Here is a 27,855-nt window from a genome sequence, read left to right on the forward strand (position 1 = left end):
TCGGTGTTCCTCCCCACCCCGCACCAGCCCCCTCCAGTTCCTCGACTCCCTCAACGCCATGGCCAGGGGTACAATTGCCAGCGCAAAAAGCAGGGGGGACAAGGGACACGCCTGCCTCGTCCCTCGGTATAACCGAAAATACACCGACCTCCTCCTATTCGTGGCCACACTCGCCACCGGGGCCTCATATAACAGCCTCACCCACCTGAGAAACCCCTCCCCAAACCCGAACCTTTTCAGCACCTCCCACAAGTGCCCCCACTCTACCCTATCGAAGGCCTTCTCCGCGTCCATCACCACCACTATCTCCGCCTCCCCTTCCACCGCCTGCATCAATATAACATTCAAGAGCCTCCGTATGTTAGTATTCAACTGCCTCCCTTTCACGAACCCCGTTTGATCCTCGTGAATAACCTGCGGCACACAGTCCTCTATCCTCGTGGCTAAAATCTTCGCCAACAACTTGGCGTCTACATTTAAGAGTGAGAACGGCCTGTATGACCCACACTGTAGGGGATCCTTGTCCCGCTTAAGGTTCAAGGAAATCAGCACCCGAGACATCGTCGGAGGCAGAGCCCCCCCTTCCCTTGCCTCGTTAAAGGTCCTAACCAACAGAGGGCCCAACATGTCTGCATACATCTTATAGAATTCGACCGGGAACCCATCCGGCCCCGGCGCCTTCCCCGACTGCATGCCCCCTATCCCTGTGACCAGCTCTTCCAGCTCAACCGGCACCCCCAGTCCCTCCACCTGTCCCTCCTCCACCCTCGGGAATCTCAGCCGGTCCAGAAAACGCCCCAACCCCCCCTCCTCCACTGGGGGTTCGGACCGATACAGTTCCTCGTAGAAGTCCCTGAAGACCCCATTGATGCCTACCCCCCTTCACACCACATTCCCTCCCCTATCCTTAACTCCACCGATCTCCCTAGCCGCATCCCGCTTCCGAAGCTGGTGCGCCAGCATCCGGCTCGCCTTTTCCCCATATTCATACACCGCTCCCTGTGCCTTCCTCCACTGAACTTCCGCCTTCCTGGTGGTCAACAGTCGAATTCAGCCTGGAGACTATGCCGTTCCCTCAGCAATCCCTCCTCCGGAGCCTCCGCGTACCTCCTGTCCACCCTCACCATCTCCCCCACCAACCTCTCCCTCTCTCTCTGCTCTCTCCTCTCCCTGTGGGCCCGAGATCAACTCTCCCCTAACCACCGCCTTCAGTGCCTCCCAGACCGTCCCCACTCAGACCTCCCCATTGTCATTGGCCTCCAGGTACCTCTCAATACATCCTCGGACCCGCCCCCCCACCTCCTCGTCCGCCAGCAGCCCCACCTCTAAGCGCAAAGCGGGCGCTGGTCTCTCTCCTCCCCCAGCTCGAGGTCCACCCAGTGCGGGGCATGGTCAGAAATGGCTATCGCCGAATACTCAGCATCTTCCACCCTCGCAATCAGCGCCCTACTCATAATGAAAAAATCAATCCGAGAATAGGCCTTATGCACATGGGAGAAGAATGAAAATTCCCTGGCCCTCGGTCTCGCAGACCTCCATGGGTCAACCCCTCCCATCTGGTCCATAAACCCCCTCAGCAACTTAGCCGCCGCTGGCCTCCTACCCGTCCTGGATCTGGATCGATCCAGTGCCGGATCCAGCACCGTGTTGAAATCCCCCCCCCCATTATCAAGTCTGGAATCCGGCCCAACATGCGCCTCATGAAACCCGCATCGTCCCAATTCGGGGCGTATACATTGACCAGCACCAGCCGCTCCCCCTGCAGCTTGCCACTTACCATCACATACCTCCCGCCGCTGTCCGCCACAACATTCGATGCCTCGAATGACACCCTCTTTCCCACCAGGATCGCAACCCCCCCCCTCCCCGATTTTCTGCATCCAGCCCCGAATGAAACACCTGGCCTACCCATCCCTTCCGCAATCTAACCTGATCCGCCACCTTCAGGTGCGTCTCCTGAAGCATGGCCACATCCACCTTCAGCCCCTTCAGGTGCGCAAACACGCGAACCCGTTTGACCGGCCCGTTCAGTCCCCTTACATTCCAGGTTATCAGCCGGATCAGGGGGCTACCTACCCCCCTCCGACTAGCCATTACCCTTCCTCAGCCCGCGTGCCCGCGCGTGCCCGCGCCCCCCGCTCGGCCCGTTCCCCACGGCGGCAGACCCCCCATCCCAACCCCCTCTACCTGCTCCAGCTCCCTCTTGGCCATTCCAGCAGCAACCTGGTACCCCCCCGCCCTCCCCCAGCTAGGACCCCCCCAAGCTGCATTGCCCCCTCCGTTGCACTCCCGTAAGTCAGCTGACTCCTGCTGACCCTGGCCACTCCTTTGACCCCTCCCAGCGTGGGACTTCCCCTTCTCCCCATTGCCCACCAGCAGGTTCTCCTCCTCCCCCTACCGCTCTCAACACGGGAAAAAGCCCGCGCTTCCCAGCTCCGGCCCCGCCCCCTTCAACCCTCAGCGCGGGAAAAAGCCCGTGCTTTCCACCTGCCCAACCCCTCCTCCTCTGACGCGGCTCCCTTTACCGGCCCGGTCCCCTCTCGGGGCTCCAACCCCCCTTCCCGCCATCAGCCCCCCACAATGCAGGTCTGCCCCCCTCCCCGAGCCCATCAGACAGACCCAAGCAAAGACAGTGCCCCACCCACCCTCAAAGCAACAAAGAACCAACAATAAACAGAGAACACCCCCCTCAAAATATAACACAGCTACACGCACACCCCAGTACCCAACCCTCAGTTTGAGTCCAATTTTTCGGCCTGTACGAAGGCCCACGCCTCCTCCGGGGACTCAGAGTAAAAGTGTCGGTCCTTGTAGGTGACCCACAGACGTGCCGGCTGCAGCATGCCGAACTTCACTCCCTTCCTGTGCAGCACCGCCTTCGTCCGATTGTACCCGGCCCTCTTCTTTGCCACCTCCACACTCCAGTCCTGGTAGATCTGTACCTCCGCGTTCTCCCACCTGCTGCTCCGCTCCTTCTTGGCCCACCTGAGCACACACTCCCGGTCAGCAAACCATTGGAACCGCACCAGCGCCGCCCGTGGCTGCTCATTCAGCTTGGGTCTTCTTGCCAATATTCTGTGGGCCCCCTCCAGCTCCAGGGGCCCCTGGAAGGACCCAGCTCCCATCAGCAAATTTAGCATGGTGACCACATAGGCCCCCATGTCTGACCCCTCCAGCCCCTCCGGAAGGCCCAGGATCCGCAGATGTTTCCGCATCGAACGGTTCTCCATCTCCTCGAACCTCTCCTGCCATTTTTTATGGAGCGCCTCGTGCGCCTCCACCTTCACCGCGAGGCCTAAGACCTCGTCCTCGTTTTCGGAGACTTTTTGTCGGACCTCTCGGATCGCCACCCCCTGGGCTGTCTGGGTCTCCAGCAGCTTGTCAATTGAAGCCTTCATAGGCTCCAGCAGCTCCGTTTTAAGCTCCCTGAAGCAGCGCTGGAGAGTCTCCTGCTGCTCCTGCGCCCACTGCCTCCATGCCTCCTGGTCTCCGCCCGCCGCCATCTTGTGCTTCTTCCCTCGCACCTGCTTTGGCTTTGCTACCACTTTTTTTACTCGCCCCACTCCTGGTCCAGGCCATACACTGCTGGGGAAATGTTGCTGACTCCTTCTCACGTCGGGAAACATCGAAAAAGTACCTGAAAAGAGCCCAAAAGTCCGTTCCTGGCGGGAGCTGCCGAACGTGCAGCTTAGCTCCGCATAGCCGCAATCGGAAGTCCTGACCACAAAAATTAAGGCCTACATTCCAGTGTGGTACTGAAGGAGTGCTTTTGATTAAACATTAAACTGAGGCCCCGACTCCCTACTCGGGAAGATGTAAAAGATCACATTACTATTTCTAAGAGAAGGGTAATGCCCCCTTGATAATATTTATCCCTCTAGCGACATCTCAAAAACAGATCATTTAACCATTGTCTAACTGCTGTTTGTGGAAGCTTGCTGAGCGCATATTGGCTGCCTTGTTTCCTTCATTTTCTTCAACGGTGATAACACTTTCAAAAGTGCTTCATTGGTTGTAAAAGAACTTTGGAAGATCCGGTGATCATGAAAGGTGCTTTATAAATGCAAGTCTGGGCAGCACGGTGACACAGTGGTTAGCATTGCTGCCTATGGCGCTGAGGACCCGGGTTCGAATCCCGGCCCTGGGTCACTGTCCGTGAGGAGTTTGCATATTCTTCCCGTGTCTGTGTGGGTTTCACCCCCACAACCCAAAAGATGTGCAGGATAGATGGATTGGCCACATTAAATTGCCCCTTAATTAGAAAAAATAATTGGGTACTCTAAATTCAAAAAAATAAAATAAATGCAAGTCTTTCTTTTAAAGATAACAGCCCAGAGTTTGTGGTCAGTGGCGAAGCAAGGGTGCTCAGGTCTACAGAGATCAAGCGATCATTCTGGCAAAAATCTATCTCCATCGAATGGCACTGTAGCTGATTGCAGTGCTTCAATACTGGGCACTCACTGACTGGAGCTGCAGTGTTGTCATCAGACTGTTCAAGCAGCCAATCACATTAAAAGATGTTTACAGACTGCTCGCCAAACAAATAGCGCAAGAATAAAACAACTTAAAAAAAATAAATAGAGCAATTAAAATTGAGATATACATGTGGTGGGGAGGTCAAAGCTAAAATATTCTGAAAAACATTTAAAATTAAAAGGTAATTTTAAAAATCTAACATCTAATCATTTAACAGCACTCTATGATTATAAATTTGTTTTTCAGTGCCAGTTCTTTTCATCATATTTTATGAATTACATCACTGTTTAAAACCCCAGTTACATCTGATAGAAAACACATTTTACACGATGAGTGCGATCGAACGGCCACGTCGCGCTCGACTCGGTGATGTGACGAGGCCGCTAAACCTCACAAATGGCTTCTCCCGAGATTTGTGACACACTGAGATCTAACGAGATCTCATGAAACGTTTGGATCTTGCCCTCAGGTTTACATATTTAAGTCAGCTATTAGGCTCATTTAAATATGCTCCCGCCCGACTCTCGCAAGGCTCAGGAATGAACGAACGTCTGTGCCTGAGAGACAATGCATAATGACACCGGGGGAGGGGAGGTCCCCTCAGGCCATCAGAGGTGGACGGGCACTGGGCAGGGTGGTACCGTGGCACTCCCAATGCCACGTGGACAAATTGGCACTGTCAGCCTGGCATCTTGGCAGTACCAATGCCAGGCTGATGGGGGCACTAGCAGGGTGCGAGGTTGGCAGTGCCAAGGTTCCCGGGTGCCAAATTGCCCATGCCCATGATCGTGTCCGGGGTGCCCTGCCCTTCGAAGGTGGGGTGAGGGAGGGCTTGAGGGACCCCTACGAGGTACCTTGGGGCATTGAGGGGGTCTGGAAGCTGTGGTGGAGAGTCCGGGGGGGTCAAGACATTAGGGCGGCATTTTTAAATGGTGCCCCGATCGCTTCCTGCATTGATGAGCTGTGCTGGTCAGTGCAGGAAGTGAGGTAAGTGCGGCCTCGGTGGGATATTCGTCACCGAGAACAAAAAAACAGAGATCTGTTTGATAGCGGGGTCGTTCTTGGCATTTTAGGTGCCGTGAACCACTCCGCTATACGAGCCAAAACAGGACTCTGTTTTGGGGCTTAAATCGCGTCCCTTGTTTCAACAGCAATGTGGGAATGGAATGGTTGAAGTTCTCACTGATTTCAATGCAGGGTCCACAGTGTAACGTGTGACAGTGCACAATGTCAGGATTTGCATGCTAAGCTGTGCATGAATGACATTCTAAAGTTACAGTCAGTTTCAGTGGGGTAAAGAAGGCAAAAGCTACTGTTCACCATTAACTTCCCAGGAAAATCTAAACAAAGACGTAACATTTGGAATTTAATACTTAATAAGAAAATATCATAGAATCAAGAGTCAGATCTTTCATCATATTGAGCTTGTTGAAAGCTCAATAAAGTTCTGAAATGTTAGTGCTTGAAGAGTTAAGTAGTTGACGCTAATGTTCTGTTTACAAAGTTCACCAGTAATCCACGAGGTGGAGCCTGTTCTCGCTGTAATGGGTTTCTTCATTGAAGCTTACGTAGGATTGCTGCACTTCACTACTTTCCTCCAATTCCTGCTAGCGAACTTTACAATACCCCTTTCTCTCTCCACTCTCTTTTCCCCAACTGTTAACCTTCCCTTCAGCTCCCAATCCCCAGTTCCAAAGCAACCCCTTAGGATAACACAGGAAGAGACTTAACAGTCTTGTCAGGTCACCAGCTCGTATGCGACAAGGCTGGTAGATTGCATCTTAAATTTCTAAATGATAATCTGATCAAGGGTTTTAATGTAAATTTTCCTAACAGATTAGGTTAAGAATTCTTGGGGAGCTGGACACTAAGAATACTTGAGCCTCCCCCAGCAATCTTACTAAAGATGAGATTTCCAACCCTGCGAGGAGCTGAAGACGCTGCTGGAGGTTCTTCGCCCATAACTTCCTGCCCTGCAACGAGGCTCGGAAGCATTTTCCGCTCTTTTATGCGTCTCTCCATTACTGGGATCATTCTGGCAGTGTACACCCCAAGTCAGCTAACTGAGCCGCCCCCCAACCCCTGCCCCCTCCTTCCCCCTCCCCCCAGGAAATATTGCTTTTGAGTAAAAAGAAACTACATAGCATTGTGGAGGGTAATTATTTCTTGATCTTTGGCACGTCATTTAGTACTGACCCGTTAGATGATAATGCTCCTCACTCTCTGGATCAGTTAGAGACACTAGCTCTTTCAGCAGTAATGGATACTTCAAAACGCGCTGCACAGGCTTGATCAGATAGGATTCCAGGGTAAAAGAATGCTGCTTTGTGGGATTCCGGACATCCAAAAATTCTTTGAAGGCTTTGTCAGTTTTAGCTGCAATTAAAAAGACTTCATTGTAATACTGTATAGACATGCTGAATGAGCCACATTAGAGGAAACAGTTTAATAAATGCAAGGCCCAGGTTTCTAACACATGGCTTTGATGAGAAATATTGTTGGAGCGATTTCAAGCACATCAATAGAACCTGTATGGAAATAAACAATGATTTTGTCAAGAATTATGGTCAATCTTTTGTTGATATTAAGAAAGCTCATTTTTAAGCACATACAGCATTTGGGTTACTAAAAATGCAGGCAGCCACAAAGGCATTTACAAAGATGTTCCTTGCTAATTATTAGCTAGTTTCTGAATTGTGTTTTTTTACATTGGTATTTTAATACCTGCTTGCTGGTGGATTCCTGTGGATTAGGTTCAATGTTATTGATTTTCAGTGTTTGATATTTGAGTGAACCAAGTCAAAATTCAGTAGTTTCAATGTGTTAGAAGTGTGACTTCTAGAAGTGTCCAGAAGAAACTATAAGTGTCACAGCTTGGTATGGTAACTGCTCGGCCCAAGACTGTAAGAAACTACAGAGTCGTGAACACAGCCCAGTCCATCACGCAAATCCGCCTCTCAACCATTGACTCTATCTACACCTCCCGCTGCCTTGGGAAAGTGGGCAGCATAATCAAAGACTCCTCCCACCCGGTTATTCTCTCTTCCGACCTCTTCCATTGGGCAGGAGATACAGGCACTAACAGATTCAAAAACAGCTTCTTCCCCACTGTTACCAGACTCCTGAATGACTCTCTTATAGACTGAACTGATCTCTTCACACATCTTCTCTACTGAGTAGTACTACATTCCGATGCTTGTTTCTATATGTATGTCCTATGTTTTTTCATGTAGGGAACGATCTGTCTGGACTGTACGCAGAACAATACTTTTCATTGCACCTCTGTATACGAGACAATAAGTCAAATCAAACTATAACAGCAATAGGTATTAACATAGTTCCTTTAACATAATTAAAAAGTCCCAAGAACCTTCACAACAGGAGCATTTCAGGCAATATCTGACACTGAGCCCCAGAAAGTGATATTAGGATAAAGGGCTCAGGCAAGTTTAAGGAACATCATAAAGGAGGAGAGGGACCCTTCCGGTGACAGGGATGTGCTGAGCTCTCCTTCCACAAACCTGAAAAATAGGCTCTTTTTGCCCCCAGAATGCCCACTAACAACACAAATCATCCCCACACCACTAACAAAACACAGAAGAAGGAAAAGATGGCAAACAGCAGCCAATCCAGAAGATTATTGGAGACCAGGAGTGGAAAAAGCCTGGACAAACATCAAACGACTGAACCAGCCGACGCATGAGGTGGCGAAACTTGGACTTCGTCAGAGCAAGAGGGACCAGCCCACTGCATGAGAAGCTCCTCCGCACCAGGGGATGGGTGGACGATGTTTCTCTCAATAGAACTGAGAGAACATCGAGAAGAAACTAAACAGGAATTTCTCAGGATAGTGTCCTAGGCCCAACCATCTTTGACTGCTTCATCAAAGAACCATAGAAAAGATACAGCACAGAATAGGGTCTTTCGTCCCATCTTGTCCATGCTGGCCCAAAGACACTCAGGTGCCCTTTCTAATCCCATCATTCTGCACGCGGCCCATAGCCCAGCAGCTTACAGCACTTAACGTGCAGATCCAGGCACTTATTAACAACATTTAGGGTCTCTGCCTCCATACCAGCTCTGGCAGTGAATTCCAGACTCTCACTAACCTCTGCATAAAAACATTTTCCTCGTGTCTACGCTAATCCTTCTGCCATTCAGTTTGAATCTATGACCCCTGGTTTTTGAATTCTCTGCCAAGTGAAACAGGTTCCTCCTGTTTAATCCACCTCTACACAATTTTGTACACCTCAATCATGTCACCCCTCAGCCTTCTCTGTTCCACAGAAAACAACCCCAACTTCTCCTTGAACTTCTTCAATAGCTACAATTCTCCAGCCCTGGTAACATTCTGTACATCTTCTCTGCACTCTCTCCAGAGCAATTATGTCCTTCCTGTAATGTGGTGATCAGAACTGTGCACAATACTCCAGTTGTGGCCTCACCAGTGTCTTATGTAATTCCATCAAACTACAACAGCAGTAGGTATTAACATAGTGCTTTTAGCATAATTGAAAAGTCCCAAGAAACTTCACAGGAGCATTTCAGGCAATATCTGACACTGAGCCCCAGAAAGTGATATTAGGATAAAAGGCTCGGGCAAGTTAAAGGAGCATCATAAAGGAGGAGAGAGACCCTTCCGGTGACAGGAATTTGCTGAGAAATCGCACATCAGGTGGCTCTCCTCCCACAAACCTGAAATCCCTACTTTTGTATTCTATACCTCTGCCAATGAAGGAAAGCATTCCATATGCTTTCTTTACAACCTTGTCTAGAACTGCTGCCTTTAGGGACCTGTGAACTTGCACGCCAAGATCTCTCACTTCATCTGCCCCTCTCAGCCTATTCTCGGTTTTTGTGTATTCCCTTTTACTGTTTGACCTCTTTTCATTAATAATAATGATCTTCCATGCCGGCGATTGAGGGGGAGGCTGAGATAGTGGTGGCGCTGGATGCGGAGAAGGCCTTCGATAGAGTGGAGTGGGGGTACTTATGGGAGGTGTTGGGGAGGTTTGGATTTGGTAAAGGATTTATTAGATGGGTGAGGCTGCTATATGAGGCCTCGATGGCGTGCGTGGCCATGAATAGGAGGAGGTCGGAGTACTTCCGGCTTTACCGAGGGACCAGGCAGGGTTGCCCCTGTCCCCCTTGCTGTTTGCATTGGCAATCGAGCCGCTGGCGATGGCGTTGAGGGATTCAGAGAGGTGGAGAGGTTTAGTGCGAGGTGGGGAGGAACATAGGGTGTCGTTGTATGCCGACGACCTGTTACTGTATGTGGCGGACCCGGTGGGAGGGATGCCGGGGGTGATGGAGCTGCTAGCTGAGTTTGGGACCTTTTCAGGTTACAAAATAAATTTAGGCAAGAGTGAGGTGTTTGTGGTGCATCCTGGAGACCAGGAGGAAGGAATTGGTAGGCTCCCGCTTAGGCGGGCAGGGGAGAGCTTTAGGTACCTGGGGGTGCAGGTGCCCAGGGACTGGGGGACTCTTCACAAACATAATTTCACCAGACTTGTAGATCAGATGGAGGAGGAGTTCAAGAGGTGGGACATGTTGCCATTGTCGTTGGCGGGGAGGGTGCAGTCCGTCAAAATAACGGTGCTTCTGAGGTTCTTGTTCCTCTTTCAGTGCCTGCCCATCTTTATCCCTAGGGCCTTCTTTAGGAGAGTGACTAGCAGTATCTTGAGCTTTGTGTGGGCACATGGGACTCCGAGAGTGAAGAGGGTTTTCCTGGAGCGAGGGAGGGATAGAGGCGGGCTGGCGCTGCCCAACCTTTTGGGGTACTATTGGGTGGCCAATGTGTCAATGGTGCGTACATGGGTGATGGAGGGGGGAGGGGCAGCATGGAAAAGAATGGAGATGGCGTCATGTAGAGGTACGAGCCTGGGTGCCATGGTAACGGCGCCGCTGCCGCTCTCCCCTAAGAGGTTTACCACGAGCCCGGTGGTGGCGGCGACCCTAAGAATCTGGGGACAGTGGAGACGGCATAGGGGGTAAACAGGGGGCTCGATGGAGGCTCCACTGGGTGGCAATCATCGGTTCATCCCGGGGAACAAGGATGGGGGATTTAGGGGGTGGCAAAGGGTGGGCATCAGTAAATTGAGGGACCTGTTTATTGGCGGGAGGTTTGCGGGCCTGGGGGAACTGGAAGATAAATCTGGGCTTCCCCAAGGGAACATGTTCAGATACTTGCAGGTAAAGGCGTTTGCTAGGCGTCAGGTAGAGGGATTCCCTTTGCTGCCCTCGCGGGGGACGATGGACAGAGTGCTTTCGGGGGTGTGGGTCGGAGAGGGGAAGGTGTCTGACATCTATAAGGTAATGCATGAGGTGGAGGAGTCGTCAGTGGAGGAGCTGAAGGCTAAATGGGAGGGGGAACTTGGGGAGCAGATAGAGGACGGGACTTGGGCAGATGCCTTGGAGAGAGTCAACTCTTCCTCTTCATGTGCGAGGCTTAGCCTCATCCAATTTAAGGTGCTGCACCGGGCCCACATGTCCGGGACTAGGATGATTAGGTTCTTTGGGGGTGAGGGCAGGTGCACCAGGTGTTCGGGGAGTCCAGCGAACCACGCCCATATGTTCTGGGCATGCCCAGCACTGGAAGAATTCTGGAAGGGGGTGGCGGGGACGGTGTCGAGGGTGGTTGGATCCAGCGTCAAACCAGGGTGGGGACTCGCGATTTTTGGAGTTGCGGTTTTTGGAGTGGGAGTGCAGGAGGCGAAAGAGGCCAGTGTGCTGGCCTTTGCGTCCCTAGTAGCCCAGCGGAGGATCTTGCTACAGTGGAAGGATGCGAGGCCCCCAAGTGTGGAGACCTGGGTCAATGACAGACATGGCGGGATTTATAAAGTTGGAAAGGGTTAAATCTGCCCTGAGAGGGTCAGTACAAGGGTTCTATAAACGGTGGCAGCCTTTTCTGGACTTCCTGGCTCAAAGATAGGTATCTTGGTCAATAGCAGCAGCAACCTGGGGGCGGGGGGGGGGGGGGGGGGGGGGGGGGGGGGGGGGGGGGAAGAGAGAGAGAGAGGGAGCGGGGCAAGGGGGTGGGGTGTCCCTAACTATAGTTTCAATTTTTTTTTGCTACGGTTATGTAACTTAACACTGGGTTAACTTAAGTTGTTGTTAATATGTTGGGTTGTTCATTGAGGAGGGGTGAAGGTTTATGATTGTTGTTATTACTGTTATCGTTGGTATTTTAATATGGTTTGATGTTGTTATGTAAATTCAAAATTTTTCAATGAAAATTATTTTTAAAAAAAAATAATAATGATCTTCCTTTCACTATAAGTTTATAATGTCAAAAGTGGGGATGTTTGCTGAACTGCATAATGTTCAACACAATTTGCCATGTCTCAGTAACTGAGGTAGTTCATAGTAATGTACAGAAAGATCGGGACAACATTCAGGCTTGGGCTGAGAAGTGGCAAGTAACAATCAAACCACACTATTTCCAGGCAATGGCCATCTGCAATTAGAAAGAATCCAATATCTCCGCCTGACATACAGCCAGTTGGCATTATCATCACTGAATTCTCCAGGTTATCACTGATCAGAAAAACTGGACCAGTCATATATATTTATATATATATATATATATATATATAGAGAGAGAGAGAGAGAGAGAGAGAGAGAGAGAGAGAGAGAGAGAGAGAAATAGGAACCACAAACTGCAATTTCCCCTACAAGCCACATACCATCCTGACTTGGAATTACATTTGTGTTCCTTCACTGTTGCGGAATCAAAGTGCTGCCACTTCCCTCCTAACAGCACTGTGGGTGTACCTACAGTGGTTCAAGGCAGAAGCTCACCATCACCTTCTAAAGGACAATTAGGAATGGGCAATAAATGCTGGCTAATCCCCTAATCCACATCCCCTAAAATAATAAAAGTACAACAGGTCTGATATTGTGCCCCAAAGTTCTCCAGTACAGTTAGAGGTCCTGGTGGACAGGACAGAGAGGTCTATCTGCAGGAGACTGGGGCCCTCCAGCCATGCACTTTCAAGGCAGTGAGAGCAGACAGCTGTCATGCCAACAATGAAACCCTAAGGAGTACAATGATCTCACACTGGTAGTCAAGGTCAGTGAGTTTATCTTAAATGACCAATCAAATCCTTACAAAATGAACTAGCCTCATACCACACTGCTCCATTTAGTATTACCCCTTTACCACGTACCAACAATTTCTATCAACCACGAGTTACACCTAACATTAATAACTTCATCTCAACCTTGCACTCACATCTTTCAGTTTGCACATACTGCCACCTATTCAACCATGGCAACCATTCATCAAATGCATTGCACATTCATTGACAAACCTCACTCACGCTTGTTGGACAATGTGGGGCACAGCTGCAGGCAGCAGTATATTTTACCAACGGAGAAGATGGTGCACGCCATCAATGGAATGGCCATCACTGAGGCTGGGATGAAAGTACCGAAGATGAAAGTATGACCATACACAATCCTCCTTCTCACATCCCATTGCCCCCCCCCCCCCATCCTACAATCTCTTCTGAGAGTTGCAATTGCAGCCCCCAGCCGCCTCGCCCCAACTGCACCATGTACCTTTATCCTGGTCAAATAGTGGTGCAACAACAAGAAATGTAGAGAAGGAAGAGACTGATGAAGAACAACATTCCTCGCAGCTCAGATAAGAACATAATGCGCACTGTGGAGGCCAGCTTAGGGTTTCATTGTTGGCATTGGCATGACAGCTGTCTGCTCTCACTGCCTTGAAAGTGCATGTCTGAAGGGCCCCCTGGTCTCCTGCAGATAGATCTCTTCTGTCCTGTCCACCAGGGCCTCTAACTGCACTGGAGAACTTTGGGGCACAATATCAGCCCTGTTATGCTTTTATTATTTAGGGGATCTGCATCAGGTCAGACAGTGGTACAAATAGCCTGCATTAGGGCAGGGGATAATTCAGGTGCCAGTGTTTTACGGAGAGCATGTGTTGCCATGTATGCTCAGGTTCTGCTATCATATCAGTGTTCAAAGTGGTTTGCTGGGTCGCACAACACAACACAACAATAAATCCAACAACATTTGAATAGGATTTTGAGGGCATGGAGGGCAAACCTGTTGCCCTCTTTCAGGACGGCAGCATTTGACCTCCTGACCCTATCACTGTCAATTTCCTGGAATCCAGCACCCCAGACTACTGCCATCCAGATGGTACAGTTCAAAGTTAGGCATTTTAAGGCCAAAATTGCGTAAATTTATCCAGCAAGGCCATCTTCAGCAACCCCATATAGAACATAGAACATACAGTCCAGAAGGAGGCCATTCGACCCACCCAAGCCCTCACCTCCACCCTATCCCCATAACCTAATAACCCCTCCTAAACTTTTTGGTCACTAAGGGTAATTTAACATGGCCAATCCACCTAACCTGCACGTCTTTGGACTTTGGGAGGAAACCGGAGCACCCGGAGGAAACCCACGCAGACACGGGGAGAAAGTGCAGACTCCGCACAGACAGTGGCCCAGCGGGGAATCGAACCTGGGACCCATGCGCTGTGAAGCCACAGTGCTATCCACTTGTGCTACCGTGCTCCCCACCCACACTGAAAATCAGCAGCCTTCCACCAGTCATGTTGCAGCCAATGTGTAGGCCACTAGGACAGGCAAAAGCACACACAGGGAACTAAGGGAAAGCAGAAGAGTGATTACGTCAGGTTCTTTTGTGTAATATGGGATGGCTTGATTAACAAACTTGGTACGGAATGTTTGTTTTGTGGTGGCTTTTATTTCAGCATTGTGGTGAGAAAAACACTGATGATCGGGAAAAGAGGGAAGATAAAGTGTGGAACTGTTGCTGAAAGAGAAATTGGAGCTGCGTTCGCTGCTGCCAAAGTTGCATGAGCCAATTAAGAGCAGCCTGAACGGAAAGGGTAAGCACACTGGTTGCCTCATTCCTTCCTCTGGTGCTTATCATGTACCAGGCAGCATGAGTTGTGTCCTCATGATGACAGGGTTGTGCAAGATGCTGCCAACCACAACAAATAAATGAAATGTATTCTGGAGATGACTGCAGGGCTCCTCCAGGGCGGTCCAGGCAGTAGAAGTATTACTGAAGTACCACAATGATCTGCCTGATGACATTCTGTGTACCAACATGGCTTTGGTCATACCGGCCACATGGGTGAGGATGGGCTGTGGACCGGACTCATTGGTTATATGATCAGTGGGTAGCTCTAGTCATCCAATAGCTGTAGCAGGATCGAGCCTTTTATTGTCTTATACCTTTCTGTTGAGAAGTGTTAATAAAGTTAATTCAATAATCCACATGATACTCTTTTCTCAGTGCAATACACAACAGAATGATGATAAGTCTGGGTTAGAATTATTTCATAACATTGCATTTGAGAAATTAAGGACTGAAGAACATTGTTATATTACCTTTGGTAGTAATATGTCATTGTTCTTTGCCCTTTGATCCAGAATGGTCCGTTGAGTTGATGACAAAGAAACCACCAATCTTTAGATTCAATCAAAACTAATTTATTGGATAACGATTAATTAAATGAAGTTTGAACACACTATTGAGCTATAACTAATAATAAAGTAATGTTGAATCTGTCTAGCAGTAATATATAATCTTGTAATTACACACGATGTCCTTGTGTTAACTCTCTCTAATCCAAACTACTCCTCGTGCTGTGATCAGTCTTTCTCCTTTGCTAACTCTTACTAACTACGCAGCCTTCCCTGGGCTCTGATATTTACACTGGGAACTGGTGTTGCGCTCTAGTGTTTGAATTACACTGAGATGTAATAATTAACTCATCACTGGCGTACCTATATACATATCATTACATCCCCCTTTTTTTATATTTCTTTTCTATGTACAAAGGAAAAAATGTACAAAATTATTACAATACATGATATGTATATAACTTTGAGACCTAGTGAAAAATCAATAAGGAAAACGTTCAATAGGAAGGATTCACAAATCGAGTCTATCCGGCTTCCTTCTTTTCCTGGTTGACCTTATTAAACCACAAAGAGGAGACTCAGAAGCTTTTACAGTCCTCTGTGAATCTTCACGAACTTGAGAATTTGTCATGGTATCACCGAAAAATGCTTTCATGGAATTGTAGATCTGGAAAGATGTTATTATGTTGTTTGAGTTTTTGTAGTGCTCGGCGATTGCGTTGAATGATTTTTCTTTCAACTGTCCGAATGATATAGGAACGTGGCGCTGCTTATCTAATAACTTCTGCAGGAGCAGACCAACCTCCATCAGGAATTTGATCCTGACGGTGTCATCTGGAATCAGTGAGTTCAGTGTATTTGCATGTTGATCATAATACATTCTCTGTTTTTCTCATTTATGTTTCATCTTTTGTATCATGGGTAGATGATCTGGATTGGGTAGTGATAGCAGCAGTGAGGTCTGATATTTATACTGGGAGCTGGAGCTGCCCTCTAGTGTTTGAATTACACTGAGATGTAATAATTAACCCTTCACTGGCGTACCTATATACATATCATTACAAACATTATTTTTGAAAATCTTAAAGTTGATTTTGGGAAGTTTCCCCCATTTGAAGGTTTGCTGTATAGGCACATCATGTTTGTGTACACAGTGAGTCAGCATGGTAGAGAATTGAAAAGAAAGGCACTTGAAGACATATTTAGGGATAAAAGGAGAATTCAACCTTAACAAAGAGGACAAATTATGAACAAAAGTTCTGAATTTGGCTGGAAGTTAAGAAAAATTAGGATAAACAAATATTTTTCTCACCACGATGGGGCCAGATGCTTTTAATGTGGTTTTTAAAATATTATCTGAGAGACCCCAGTTCGATTAAATGTGCTGAATGAAATTCTAGATATATATTATGGTATGATTAAGAATGAAAATGCAATGAGAGTTCTGTTTTGTGTAAGGAAGCAGTTGTCAAATGAGCCTGTTTCAGATTACATTCTCAAATTAAAGAAACTCTCTCGTCTCAGTGGATATTACACAAACATAGAGATCAACCTTAGATACAAATTTTTATTTGACCCAAGGAACAAGAAAATCGAGGTTGGAAATGGAAGAGATGGTTGCAAATTGCAAAGGAGTTCCTTTCCCGAAACGCCAGGGGAGGTCCTCCGGATTTCAGTGGGATCCAAGCCACGGACATTCCAGATGTTCACACACTGGAGAGGCAAAAATGTAGATACTCATGTTGCTGTGGTAGCCACTAATGATTTAAATGCCCCATTTCCATTCAGAGTTCTCTACCTATGGGAAAGTTGGTCATATCCAGCATGGAGTAGAGGAAACAAGTCATGCTCCAGGTCATGGTGATGCTCCAGGTCACAGCTATGTACAATGTCAAGGTTGTGTGAGATCTAAAGCTAGTTCAGGAGTCTGGAAACCCACACAAATGATAGACGTGGAAACAGAAGTTAAAGTTTGTGAGTTGGAAGATCAAGAGTCATACTCAGTTAAAGAACAAAAAAACAGCACATGGATGATGAGAGTCAAAGGGCTGAATTGTAATTCCAGCACCCACAGTAAAAATGGAAATTGGAAATTCACAACTGACTTTCATTGTTGACACAGCTGCAGCCTTCACTACACTCCTTCACCTTGGAAGGAGAGTACAAGAAGTCTTTAAGTCACATTCACTTACACAAAGTTAGTGTGAAACTGACTAGTTAGTCCAGTAACAGTATTCCAGTGTTAGGAAAGGATAGTGTTAAGTTGGAATATGATGATACATCCTACATTGCCAGTGGCAGTAGTACGCTGGATCAAAATCTCCCCTTTTTTTAATTTAGAGTACATAATTCTTTTTTTCTAATTAAGGGGCAATTTAGGTTGCCAATCTGCCTACCCTGTACATCTTTTTGGGTTGTGGGGCTAAACCCATGCAGACAGGGGGAGAATGTGCAAACTCCACATGGACAGTGACCTGGGGCCGAGATCGAGAACGTGAGGCAGCAGTGCTAATCACTGGGCCCACCAGTGCCCAAGTCTCCCTTTTTCTTATTCATTCAAAGGATGCAGGCTTCACAGGTTAGGCCAGCATTCATTGCTCATCATTAATTGCCCTTTAGAAGGTGGTGGTGAGCTGTCTTCTTGAACTGCTGCAGTCTATGTAGTGTAGGTACATTCACAGTGCTATTAGGGGCAAGTTCCAGAATTTTGACCCAGTGACGGTGAAGGAACAGCGATGTATTTCCAAGCCAGGATGGTGAGCATTTCCCTCAGGTGATGGTGCTCCCATGTATCTGCTGCCCCTGTCCTTATAGATGGTAGCAGTTGTGGATTTGGAAGGTGTTTCTTGGGAACCTTGGTGAGATCCAGCTCTGCATCTTGTAGATGGCACACACTGCTGCCACTGTTCGTCAATGGTGGAGGAGTGAATGTTCATGGAAGGGATGCTAATCAAGCGGGCAGGAATGTTCCCTTCCAGTCGGGGAACACTTCAGCAGTCAAGGGCATTCAGCCTCTGATCTCCGGGTAAGCGTTCTCCAAGGCGGTCTTCAGGACACGCGACAACGCAGAATTGCCGAGCAAAAACTTATAGCTAAGTTCCGCACGCATGAGTGCGGCCTCAACCGGGATCTTGGATTCATGCCGCATTACATTCACCCCCCACCATCTGGCCTGGACTTGCAAAATCCTACCAACTGTCCTGGCTTGAGACAATTCACACCTCTTTAACCTGGGATTACCCCCATCTCTGGATCTGTAAAGACTTAATTACCTGCAAATGTTCGCATTCCAAGCATTGTCTGGCATCTCTGACTTTATCTATATAAATTTTTCTGGAACATACCTCTCCATTCACCTGAGGAAGGAGCAGTGCTCTGAAAGCTCGTGTTTGAAACAAACGTGTTGGACTTTAACCTGGTGTTGTAAGACTTCTTACTGTGCTCACCCAAGAAAATCATATCCTTGTACTGCCTGCTTCTCTCTGGAAAGACAGAATGCTACTTATTCCTCTCTTAAATTGTGGATGGCAAACTGCACAATACAGATGTTGCTTTCTTCAGTCTGGATAGAGCCTGCCTTGAGGAAATTCATGGCCATGGACATCTTTACAGTTGTTGGCCATGTTCCCTTGCTCCGCTCTGAAACTGTAACAGACCACAGATTTCAGTGAGAACCTCCTTAGTGAAATCAAGGCATTGTATACGTGTATATGCGGAGTATTTCTGAGGACAATGTATGAGAATTGAACCTGAAAGACCCTGGGCGCGATTCTCCGACCCCCACGCCGGGTGGGAGAATCGCGGGAGTGTCGGGCGAATCACGCCACGCCGCCCTGGCACCCCCATGTGATTCTCCCACCCCCTCCCCCCCCCCCAAAACGGCGTGTCGCGTTTTGCGACAGGCAGCTCGGAGAATCGCCGCTCCGTTCAAGCGGTGATTCTCCGGCCCGGATGGGCCGAGCGGCCTGCCGAATCCGACTGGTTCACGCCGGCACCAAAAACACCTGGTCACTGCCAGCATGAACATCGCACGACCGCTGCGTGTGGGGCCTGTGGGGGGCGGAGGGAGGATCAAGCACCAGGGGTGTGCTCAGGAGGGGTCTGGCCTGCGATCGGTGCCCACCGATCATCGGGCCGGCTGCCGCCCCGCAAGATCAATCCGCCATGTCTTGCGGGGCAGCGGAGGGGGCGCCGGCCAACCTGTGCATGTGCAGCTGACGTCATTTAGGTGCCGCCGGCCGCGTCATTCAGGCCGCGCCGCTTTGACACAAGCGTCAAGGCCAAGGCCCGGAGGGGGGGGGATAGGGGGTGAGGAGCGGCCTCCAACGCCGGAGTGAAACACTCCGGGTTTCACTCCGGCGTTGGCACTTTGTCTCCCTTTGGGAGAATTTCACCCCCTGAATTTATTAGGCTTCCTGCTGAGAGCTCTCTTCCTATTCCTCCATCTTTGAGCCACCTTCCCTCCTCAGAGTTGTCTGTTTATTCTCCCCATCATGTTCCAAGGCAAGGAAGATAGGAACTGAAGAACCCATGAGGACGAAAGTAACCTGAACAGAACCCTCAAGGTGAGAATCAAAGCCAATACCACATGCCATCACACTCCCTTTGGACTTCATCAACTTTAGTAGCAGTACAAACCTCCAAACATTTCTACAAAAACAGCAACAGCCTGTGATAATCAATCTGCGACTAATCTGAAAGAAGTTGAAGATCCCTTTAAATAGCACTGGTGGGGTTCACTGCTGTTGTGCGAAGGTAAGAGGTATTAGCTGGAGTGTTCAGGTCACAAATGGTGCAGCCAGATAGTCCAATCAGAGTTAGCCGTTGACCGATGTCATGATCTGCCAACTCTCATTCTTTTCACGTACGTGTGTGCTGAAAATATGGGTGGCATGGTAGCACAGTGGTTAACACTATTGCTTCACAGCGCCAGGTTCCCAGGTTCGATTCGGCTTGGGTCACTGTCTTTGCGGAGTCTGCACGTTCTCCCAGACTCTGCATGAGTTTCCTTCGGGTGCTCCGGTTTCCTCTCACAAGTCCCGAAAGACGTGCTGTGAGGTAGTGTGGACATTCTGAATTCTCCCTCTGTGTACCCGAATGCGCATTGGAAAGTGGTGACTAGGGGCTCTTCACAGTAACTTCATTGCAGAGTTAATGTAAGCCTACTTGCGACAATAAAGATTATTATTTTTTTAAAATAAATTTAAAGTATCCAATTATTTTTTTTCCCCAATTAAGGGGCAATTTAGCGTGGCCAATCCATCCAACCTGCACATCTTTGGGTTGTGGGGGTGAAACTCATGCAGACCTGGGGAGAATGTGCAAAATCCACACAGACAGTGACCCAGGGCCGGGATTCGAACCTGGATCCTCAACACCGCAGTCCCAGTGCTAACCACTGCACCTCACGCCAACCCCAATAAAGATTATTATTATGCAATCAAATTTTGCAGCCAAAATTTCTACCAATGTTTCCATCATTCTCAATTTGTGAACCAATTATAATCATAAAGGGTGTTAATATAATTCAAGCCTTTAGTCGATTCCACACTGAGTTTTCTACTAGAAAGTGCATTGCTCTGGCCACAAAACAATTCTACTGTTTCTGTAGAGGCCTTTGACACCTACATGTCACTCCCCACAATGATACAACAGAGATTAGGAATTCAATGAAGTTGGTGGGGAGGTGTGCTGGTGGGTCAAATCATGGTCTCCATTATACACCAGTGGCTGGTACAAATGCAAAATCTTTAAATGTAATTACTGCCACCTTATCTCCTTTGAGCATTCAAAGCATGGTGCACACTTAACATGACAAACTTTCTCAGATGGTGGTTTGAGTCGAGCTCAACTATCAAAATAAACCTGGAGTCTGAAAGCAAAAGTCTCCCATCAGCTTTGTGATTCACAATATATTACATTAGCACTGCAGGTAGTTGGGCTATAAAACACAAATCTTTAAAGGTTGAGGGAACTGAAAATTACACTGTCAATAAAATTGTGCGACAATTGCCAGGCAGGAATGTTCCCTTCCAGTCGGGGAACACTTCAGCAGTCAAGGGCATTCAGCCTCTGATCTCTGGGTAAGAATTCTCCAAAGCGGCCTTCAGGACGCGTGACAACGCAGAATCACCGAAGAGAAACTTATTGCCAAGTTCCGCACACATGAGTACGGCCTCAACCGGGACATTGGATTCATGTCGCATTACATTCACCCCCCCCCCCCCCCCCCCAACCAACTGGCCTGGGCTTGTGAAATCCTACCAACTGTCCGAGCTTGAGACAATTCACACCTCTTTAACCTGTGATTATCCCTCTCTCCAGTTACTCCATCTGGACCTGTAAAGACTTAATTACCTGCAAAGACTCGCATTCAAAGTATTGTCTTGCATCTTTGACTTTGTCTATATATGAGTTTCTGGAACCCACCTCTTCATTCACCTGAGGAAGGAGCAGTGCTCCGAAAGCTAGTGGTTCGAAACAAACATGTTGGACTTTAACCTGGTGTTATAAGACTTCTTACTGTGCTCACCCCAGTCCAACGCTGGCATCTCCACATCAATAAAATACTCTGCATACGGCATATAATTGGTAATTATTGAATAATATGGTGTGTTTGTTTTTCCTCTCTAATGCTTTTTCAGACAAACAATTTTCTCCAAGATAAATGGGACTGCAAACCAATTTTCTTTGCATTCTGGAAGCAACAGTGGGATCAAAGTCAATAAACTAATCAGAAACCAGTTCCGATTGTATCCCGGTCAATTACTATTTCTAGCCAAATGAGAGGAGCACCATTAACTTAATATTTTCCAATTCTGTCATGACAATGAATAGAATTTGCCATTCACAAAAACAAATTCAATATTTAATAAAGATTGTAAAATATCCTTATGCTATCTTACCTCTTTCCAAAACTTTCTGGGCCTTTCTGTGGTTCGCACAAAAGCCACTGTATAGTTTGAAGTGGTCAGCATAATACAGGAACGAACCACCCAGGGAAAACAACAGTTTCTGAAATAGACACATCAAATAAATGCAATGCTATGTGAACACAAACTCAGCACTCGCTTTGCTACAGGTTTGAATCGGTACTTGCGGTACTAATACCATATGTAAGCATCACGTACAAATAGATTGTAAGATGCAAAGGTTTAGAATGTGGCTCTCTTAGTTGTGAGGTGAAAATAAACACTGATGAACTGAAGAACAGGCGCTGGAGTGTGGTGACTAAGGGATTTTCACAGTAACTTCATTGCAGTGTTAATGTAAGGCTACTTGTGACACTAATAAAGATTATTATTATTAAAAGCTCATCTTCTGTCTGTTACATGAAATGTATGTTTGGGCAATCTCAATCCAGGTCCTAATTTATCATTCAAAACAACTTCATAAATCAGCACTAAAACTGAAAGAGACCACAAGGAGGCTAGTGGGAAATGGAAATAACTCTATCTTCTCTCCTCACTATCTTCAGATTTATGGGGGTTTTAGTTACAAGAACAACATAAGGCTCTCTCCCTCTGATATCTGTTCTTTTCACCTAGGTCTTCTTCCTTCACTTCTTGTTTCCTCGAGGCAGTGTCCCACGCTGAATGCAGGTTCACAATTATTGGCGACTCTCCAGTATCTCTCATAACTATCCTCCATGTGCGCCCCCGGACAGTGAACTTTTGTAGATGGGGGGACATAACAGGCATACATGATCCTGTCCTCACTCAATGTTGGCATAAATTCAATGCACCAGATGCTATTGGATAGTGAATAAGAACAGGAAAACTAGATGATTTATTTTCCCTCCCTTGCCTGGGGCAAGAAAACTTTAGTATCTCAAAACTGCCTCGAATCAGGATAGACTGGGTTGGCAAACATGGGATCCCGAAGGTCGACCAGTTGGCAAGTGTTCCCTGGAAAAAAAATTTGAATAGCACTGGTCTATAGTAGTAGTGGCAGCAAAGCTTGCATGTTGATCTCACGTTCTAGACACACACAGCGGAGTACTTTTCAACAAAGGTCACTGATTAGAAATTAGGCATGTAAGCCCAAGGTACTGCAACTGCGATCAGCTGTAAATATTACAGTTGGACTGGCTTGGTTGTTTAGGGGAGCTAATTTTCATTTTAATTTTCAGTTGGCTACTTAATTTGGTACTAGGTATTCCAACCAGTACCCAGTGCGAACATTCTACCCCAAATTTAGTAATCGGAGTAATGCAAATCAGGGTTAGCCATCTTTTTTGAATTCAAGTCACTTTAGTGTCTGTGGGCGCAATCGAACGGTCTCGTCGTGCTCAACTCGGTGAAGTGACAAGGCTGTTAAAGCTTGCGAGATCCAACAATCCATTAATGATCTGTGTGTGAGTCTGCACGTTCTTCCCATGGGTTTCCTCCGGGTGCTCTGATTTCCTCCCACAGCCCAAAGATGTGCAGGTTAGGTGGATTGGCCATGCTAAATTGCCCTCAGTGTCCAAATGCATTAGGGTTGGGTGGGGTTTCTGGGTTTTGGGAATGGGCTGGAGGTGTGGACTTAAATGGGCTTCCAAGGGTGCAGTCTGCTGGTGCAGACTCGATGGGCCGAATGGCCTCCTTCTGCACTGTAATTTCTATGATTCTATGGTTAAGTTCATTTAAAAATGTCAACGCCCGATTCTCACGAGGCCTGGGGACAAATGTCCATGCCTGTGGAGCTCGCCAAGGCGTCTTTTGCACTGGTTCATAATAACATGGACCAGGCATAACGTCATCTGGGCGGATCTCTCAGGCCATCGGAGACCCCTGGGTGGGTGGGCTTTGGCAGGGCGATAACCAGGCACTTCTGCTGCCAGCTGGGTACCTTGGCACTACCAGCCTGGCACCATGGCAGTGCCAAAAAGCCAGTCCACTCTGACACTGCCAGGGTACCCAGGTGGCACTGCTGGGCTTGCTGGGACACTGCCAGCTAGGTTGCCTGTGCCAGGGATCATGCCCAGGGTGCCCTGCCCTTAAGAATTAGGATGAGGGTAGCTCGAGGACCCCTAAGAGGTTTTAAGTTGGGAGATCTGGAGGCCACAGTGGGGAGTCAGAAGGTTGGGGCGGGGGCAAGAGATTGAGGCAGCATTTTAAGAAAACACCCGAATCTCTTAGGAAATGAGCCCAGTGCAGTTTCGATGGGGTTAACCTCGCTGAGGCCAAAAAATAGTCCTGTTTGTTAGCAAGGTGGTTCTCGACGCTGCAGGCACCGGTAAACACCCTGCTACACCCGCCAAAAGTGGGACTCTGGGCATTAAGTCACGCCCACAGTTTTTAAAAAGGCTGGTTTTGAAAGTTCAAATCAGGTTTCTAGCCAGTGGATTAAAAATCATAATCATAAATTGTTCACTTACTTTAAATTGGGATGGAGTTTCCAGCTTGCTGTAATCAGGTGATGAGGCAATCCCGTCGTCAAGTGTCTGTAGAAACATCTTCTGAAACTGGAGCATTTCTGGCAGACTCCCAAACAGCGACTCCATCTGCAGAATCATGGAAACAGAAGAAGTCTAGTATTCTGTTCAATGGAGAAACTCAATCATCTGTCTGTGCATCTCGGGCGCAGGAACCACAAATTTAATTGCAAAATGTAAGAATACTTCATCAAGGTTAAATATGGGGCTTGAATTCTACTTCAAATCAACAGCAGAATTTAGCTTGTGGCCATAATAGCTACCAGCAACAAAAAAACAATTAAAATAAGAAGCATATTTGCAACCAGGATTGCAGACTGAAAACCAAATAATGGAATTGATATGCTGGACCTCACTATAAACAACACTATTAAAAACTTTCATTCTAGATTTTAATCTGGACTAAAAGCAACCAAATGCCTTAATGTTCCTGGGATATAAAGGAGGTTGAAATAATAACACCACAGTGACGCACTTGTTAAAAGAATTAGCTAAAGGGAAAACCGGAGATATCACATCATATTTCATGGACAATAATTTTTTTATTTACTTGTAGAATTATAGAAATAAGAGTCCTTAGGTTTGATTCTGTTGGTCTAGTGGCTTATCTATAAAAGATGCTGCCAGTGCCAACTTCTTCCAATCATCATGGTCAGGCATCTCACTTGAGCCTCAGTAGTGTTAAAGCCCATTTTCTGTTGAGGCATTTTTATGTCATCCCATCTTGTTCTGGGTCGACCTCACAGTTTATTCTAAATTGGTGGTGAGTGTTTTCATAAGGTCAGATTTTAAATGCAGCAAGAAGTGGCGGTGACTCCAGAGGAATTTATATCAAATCATATTTGCATATCGTTTAAGATTTTTGATCTGTGGTCAACATTTTGTGTGCAAAGCAACAGTATAAAGTAATGATAAAACTGCTGATATGTCAAACTGAAGTGCATTTGCATTGAAGACTTCATCCAATTTACACATCACATCAATGTGGTTCTGCTGGCTAGCAAACCACACCCAGGTTATCTGCATTTGGCTATGGAATGACTCCAGTTATAATACAAAAGGTTTGATGACATACCAATTCATCTTTACATTAACAAAAAACACATGATGCAATTAACACGGGGCAGCACAGTAGCATGGTGGTTAGCATAAATGCTTCACAGCTCCAGGGTCCCAGGTTCGATTCCCGGCTGGGTTACTGTCTGTGCGGAGTCTGCACGTCCTCCCCGTGTGTGCGTGGGTTTCCTCCGGGTGCTCCGGTTTCCTCCCACAGTCCAAAGATGTGCGGGTTAGGTGGATTGGCCATGCTAAATTGCCCGTAGTGTGCTAAAAAATGTAAGGTTAAGGGGGGGTTGTTGGGTTACGGGTATGGGGTGGATACGTGGGTTTGAGTAGGGTGATCATTGCTCGGCACAACATCGAGGGCCGAAGGGCCTGTTCTGTGCTGTACTGTTCTGTGATTCTGTGAGTAAAATGTCAGCCCAATACATTCAGGCAAAATTGCCTTCTGCACTGTCCAGGCATCATGGCTACTGCTTTGTAACTGCAGTTAGCCGTGAATGCAATCTAAATGATCCCAAGTGTTCCTGCAATAGATTTTCCATGAACTTTTTAAACATATTGCATTTTGAGAGATGGAATACAATCAGGTTTCTTACCAACATTTAAATGTAACTGTCATTCTTTATATGCATTCAAACACATATGGATAAAGTGTTCACTTCTCCTGCGCAGGGGACAGGGGAGAGCCAGCAACAAAACCTGGTTCCACATGGTCTGTGCTGTACTTTACAAGTACTCAAGTAATCTACAGTAAAACAACAACTTGTATTTGCATAGCACCTTCAATGTCATACAATATCGAAGGTGCTTCAGAAGACCATTATAAAGCAAGATTTGACACTGAGTCATATATGGTGAAATAAGGGTAGAAGGACAAAGCTTGGTTACATAAATGAATTTTAGAGGAGTATCTTAATGGGGGAAAGAGACTTAGAGAGATAGAGAGCTTAAGGGGGATAATTCATAGAATTTACAGTGCAGAAGGAGGCCATTCAGCCCATCGAGTCTGCACCGGCTCTTGGAAAGAGCACCCTACCCAAGGTCAACAACTCCACCCTATCCCCATAACCCAGTAACCCCATAACCCAGTAGCCCCACCCAACACTAAGGGCAATTTTGAACACTAAGGGCAATTTATCATGGCCAATCCACCTAACCTGCACATCTTTGGACTGTGGGAGGAAACCGGAGCACCCGGAGGAAACTCACGTACACATGGGGAGGATGTGCAGACTCCGCACAGACAGTGACCCAAGCCGGAATCGAACCTGGGACCCTGGAGCTGTGAAGCGATTGTGCTATCCACAATGCTACTGAGCTTAAGGAAGCTCTGATAAGCATGGTAGCACAAGTGGATAGCACTGTGGCTTCAGAGCGGCAGCTTCACAAGTTCGATTCCCCGCTGGGTCACTGTGCGGAGTCTGCATGTTCTCCCCGTGTCTGCGTGGGTTTCCTCCGGGTGCTCTGGTTTCCTCCCATAGTCCAAAGACGTGCAGGTTAGGTTAATTGGCCGTGATAAATTGCCCTTAGTAACCAAAAAGTTTAGGAGGGATTATTGGGTTACGGGGATAGGGTGGAAGTGAGGGCCTAAATGGGTCGGTGCAGACCCGATGGGCTGAATGGCCTCCTTCTGCACCAATGCAAGAATAACTAGAATCGGGAATGCTAAGGAGACCAGAATTGTATGAGGGGGGTTTGGGACTGAAGGAGATTACAGAGATAGGGAGAGACATTTGAAAACAAGGTTGAGGAACAAGGTTGAGAAACTTAAAATTGAGGCTTTGCCTCAGCAGGAGCCAATGTAGGTCAGTGAGCACAGGTGTGACGGATGAATGGGACTTAGTGAAAGCAGAGATATGGAAGAGGTAGGGTAGAGTTTATTGGGCCAGTCTGGACTGTCTTGGAATAGTGAAGTCTATAAGTAAGAAAGGCACGGGTAAGGGTATCATCTGCACATGGGTTAAATAGTGGCTGTTGCAGTACTAGAAATTCCAGTCTTTGAATTGTGGCATGAATATGTGAACAGCACCTCATCTCAGGGTCAATTAGGAGACTAAGATTTTGAACATTCTGGTTCAGTCTTGGACTGCAGGGAGAGAAATAGAGTCGGTAACAACAGTTTGATAATTTAACAACAGCGTTAAATGTGTTTTTGGCTAGGAGCGGCATGTGGCGTAGTGGTTAGCACTGGGACTGCGGCGCTGAGGAACCGGGTTCGAATCCCGGCCCTGGGTCACTGTCCGTGTGGAGTTTGCACATTCTCCCCGTGTCCGCGTGGGTTTCACCCCCACAACCCAAAGATGTGCAGGTTAGGTGGATTGGCCACGCTAAATTTCCCCTTAATTGGAGAAAAAATAATTGGGTAATCTAACTTTATATTAAGAAAATTGTGTTTTTGGCTGACGTAGCATATGGTGAGAAAGAGAATGGAACCGGGCCGGGACAGATCCTTGGCTGGGAGGGGAG

The 27,855-nt window shown here is 47.4% G+C and overlaps 1 protein-coding gene across 4 annotated transcripts in view; it reads right to left on the reverse strand.

Annotated features, from left to right (window-relative positions):
• tiam2a (TIAM Rac1 associated GEF 2a) overlaps positions 1-27,855 on the reverse strand; it is a 461,217-nt gene that overhangs the window by 16,634 nt on the left and 416,728 nt on the right. For all 4 annotated transcript variants that reach the window (XM_038808441.1, XM_038808437.1, XM_038808443.1 and 1 more), the window contains 3 exons: positions 24,271-24,396; positions 21,815-21,923; positions 6,673-6,852 (listed from right to left, as the gene is read on the reverse strand). In XM_038808441.1, coding sequence (XP_038664369.1) covers positions 6,673-6,852; positions 21,815-21,923; positions 24,271-24,396 — 415 coding nt within the window. The remainder of the gene's footprint in view (positions 1-6,672; positions 6,853-21,814; positions 21,924-24,270; positions 24,397-27,855) is intronic.

The sequence above is a fragment of the Scyliorhinus canicula genome, chromosome 1, assembly GCF_902713615.1.
Source record: "Scyliorhinus canicula chromosome 1, sScyCan1.1, whole genome shotgun sequence".
NCBI lineage: Eukaryota > Metazoa > Chordata > Chondrichthyes > Carcharhiniformes > Scyliorhinidae > Scyliorhinus > Scyliorhinus canicula.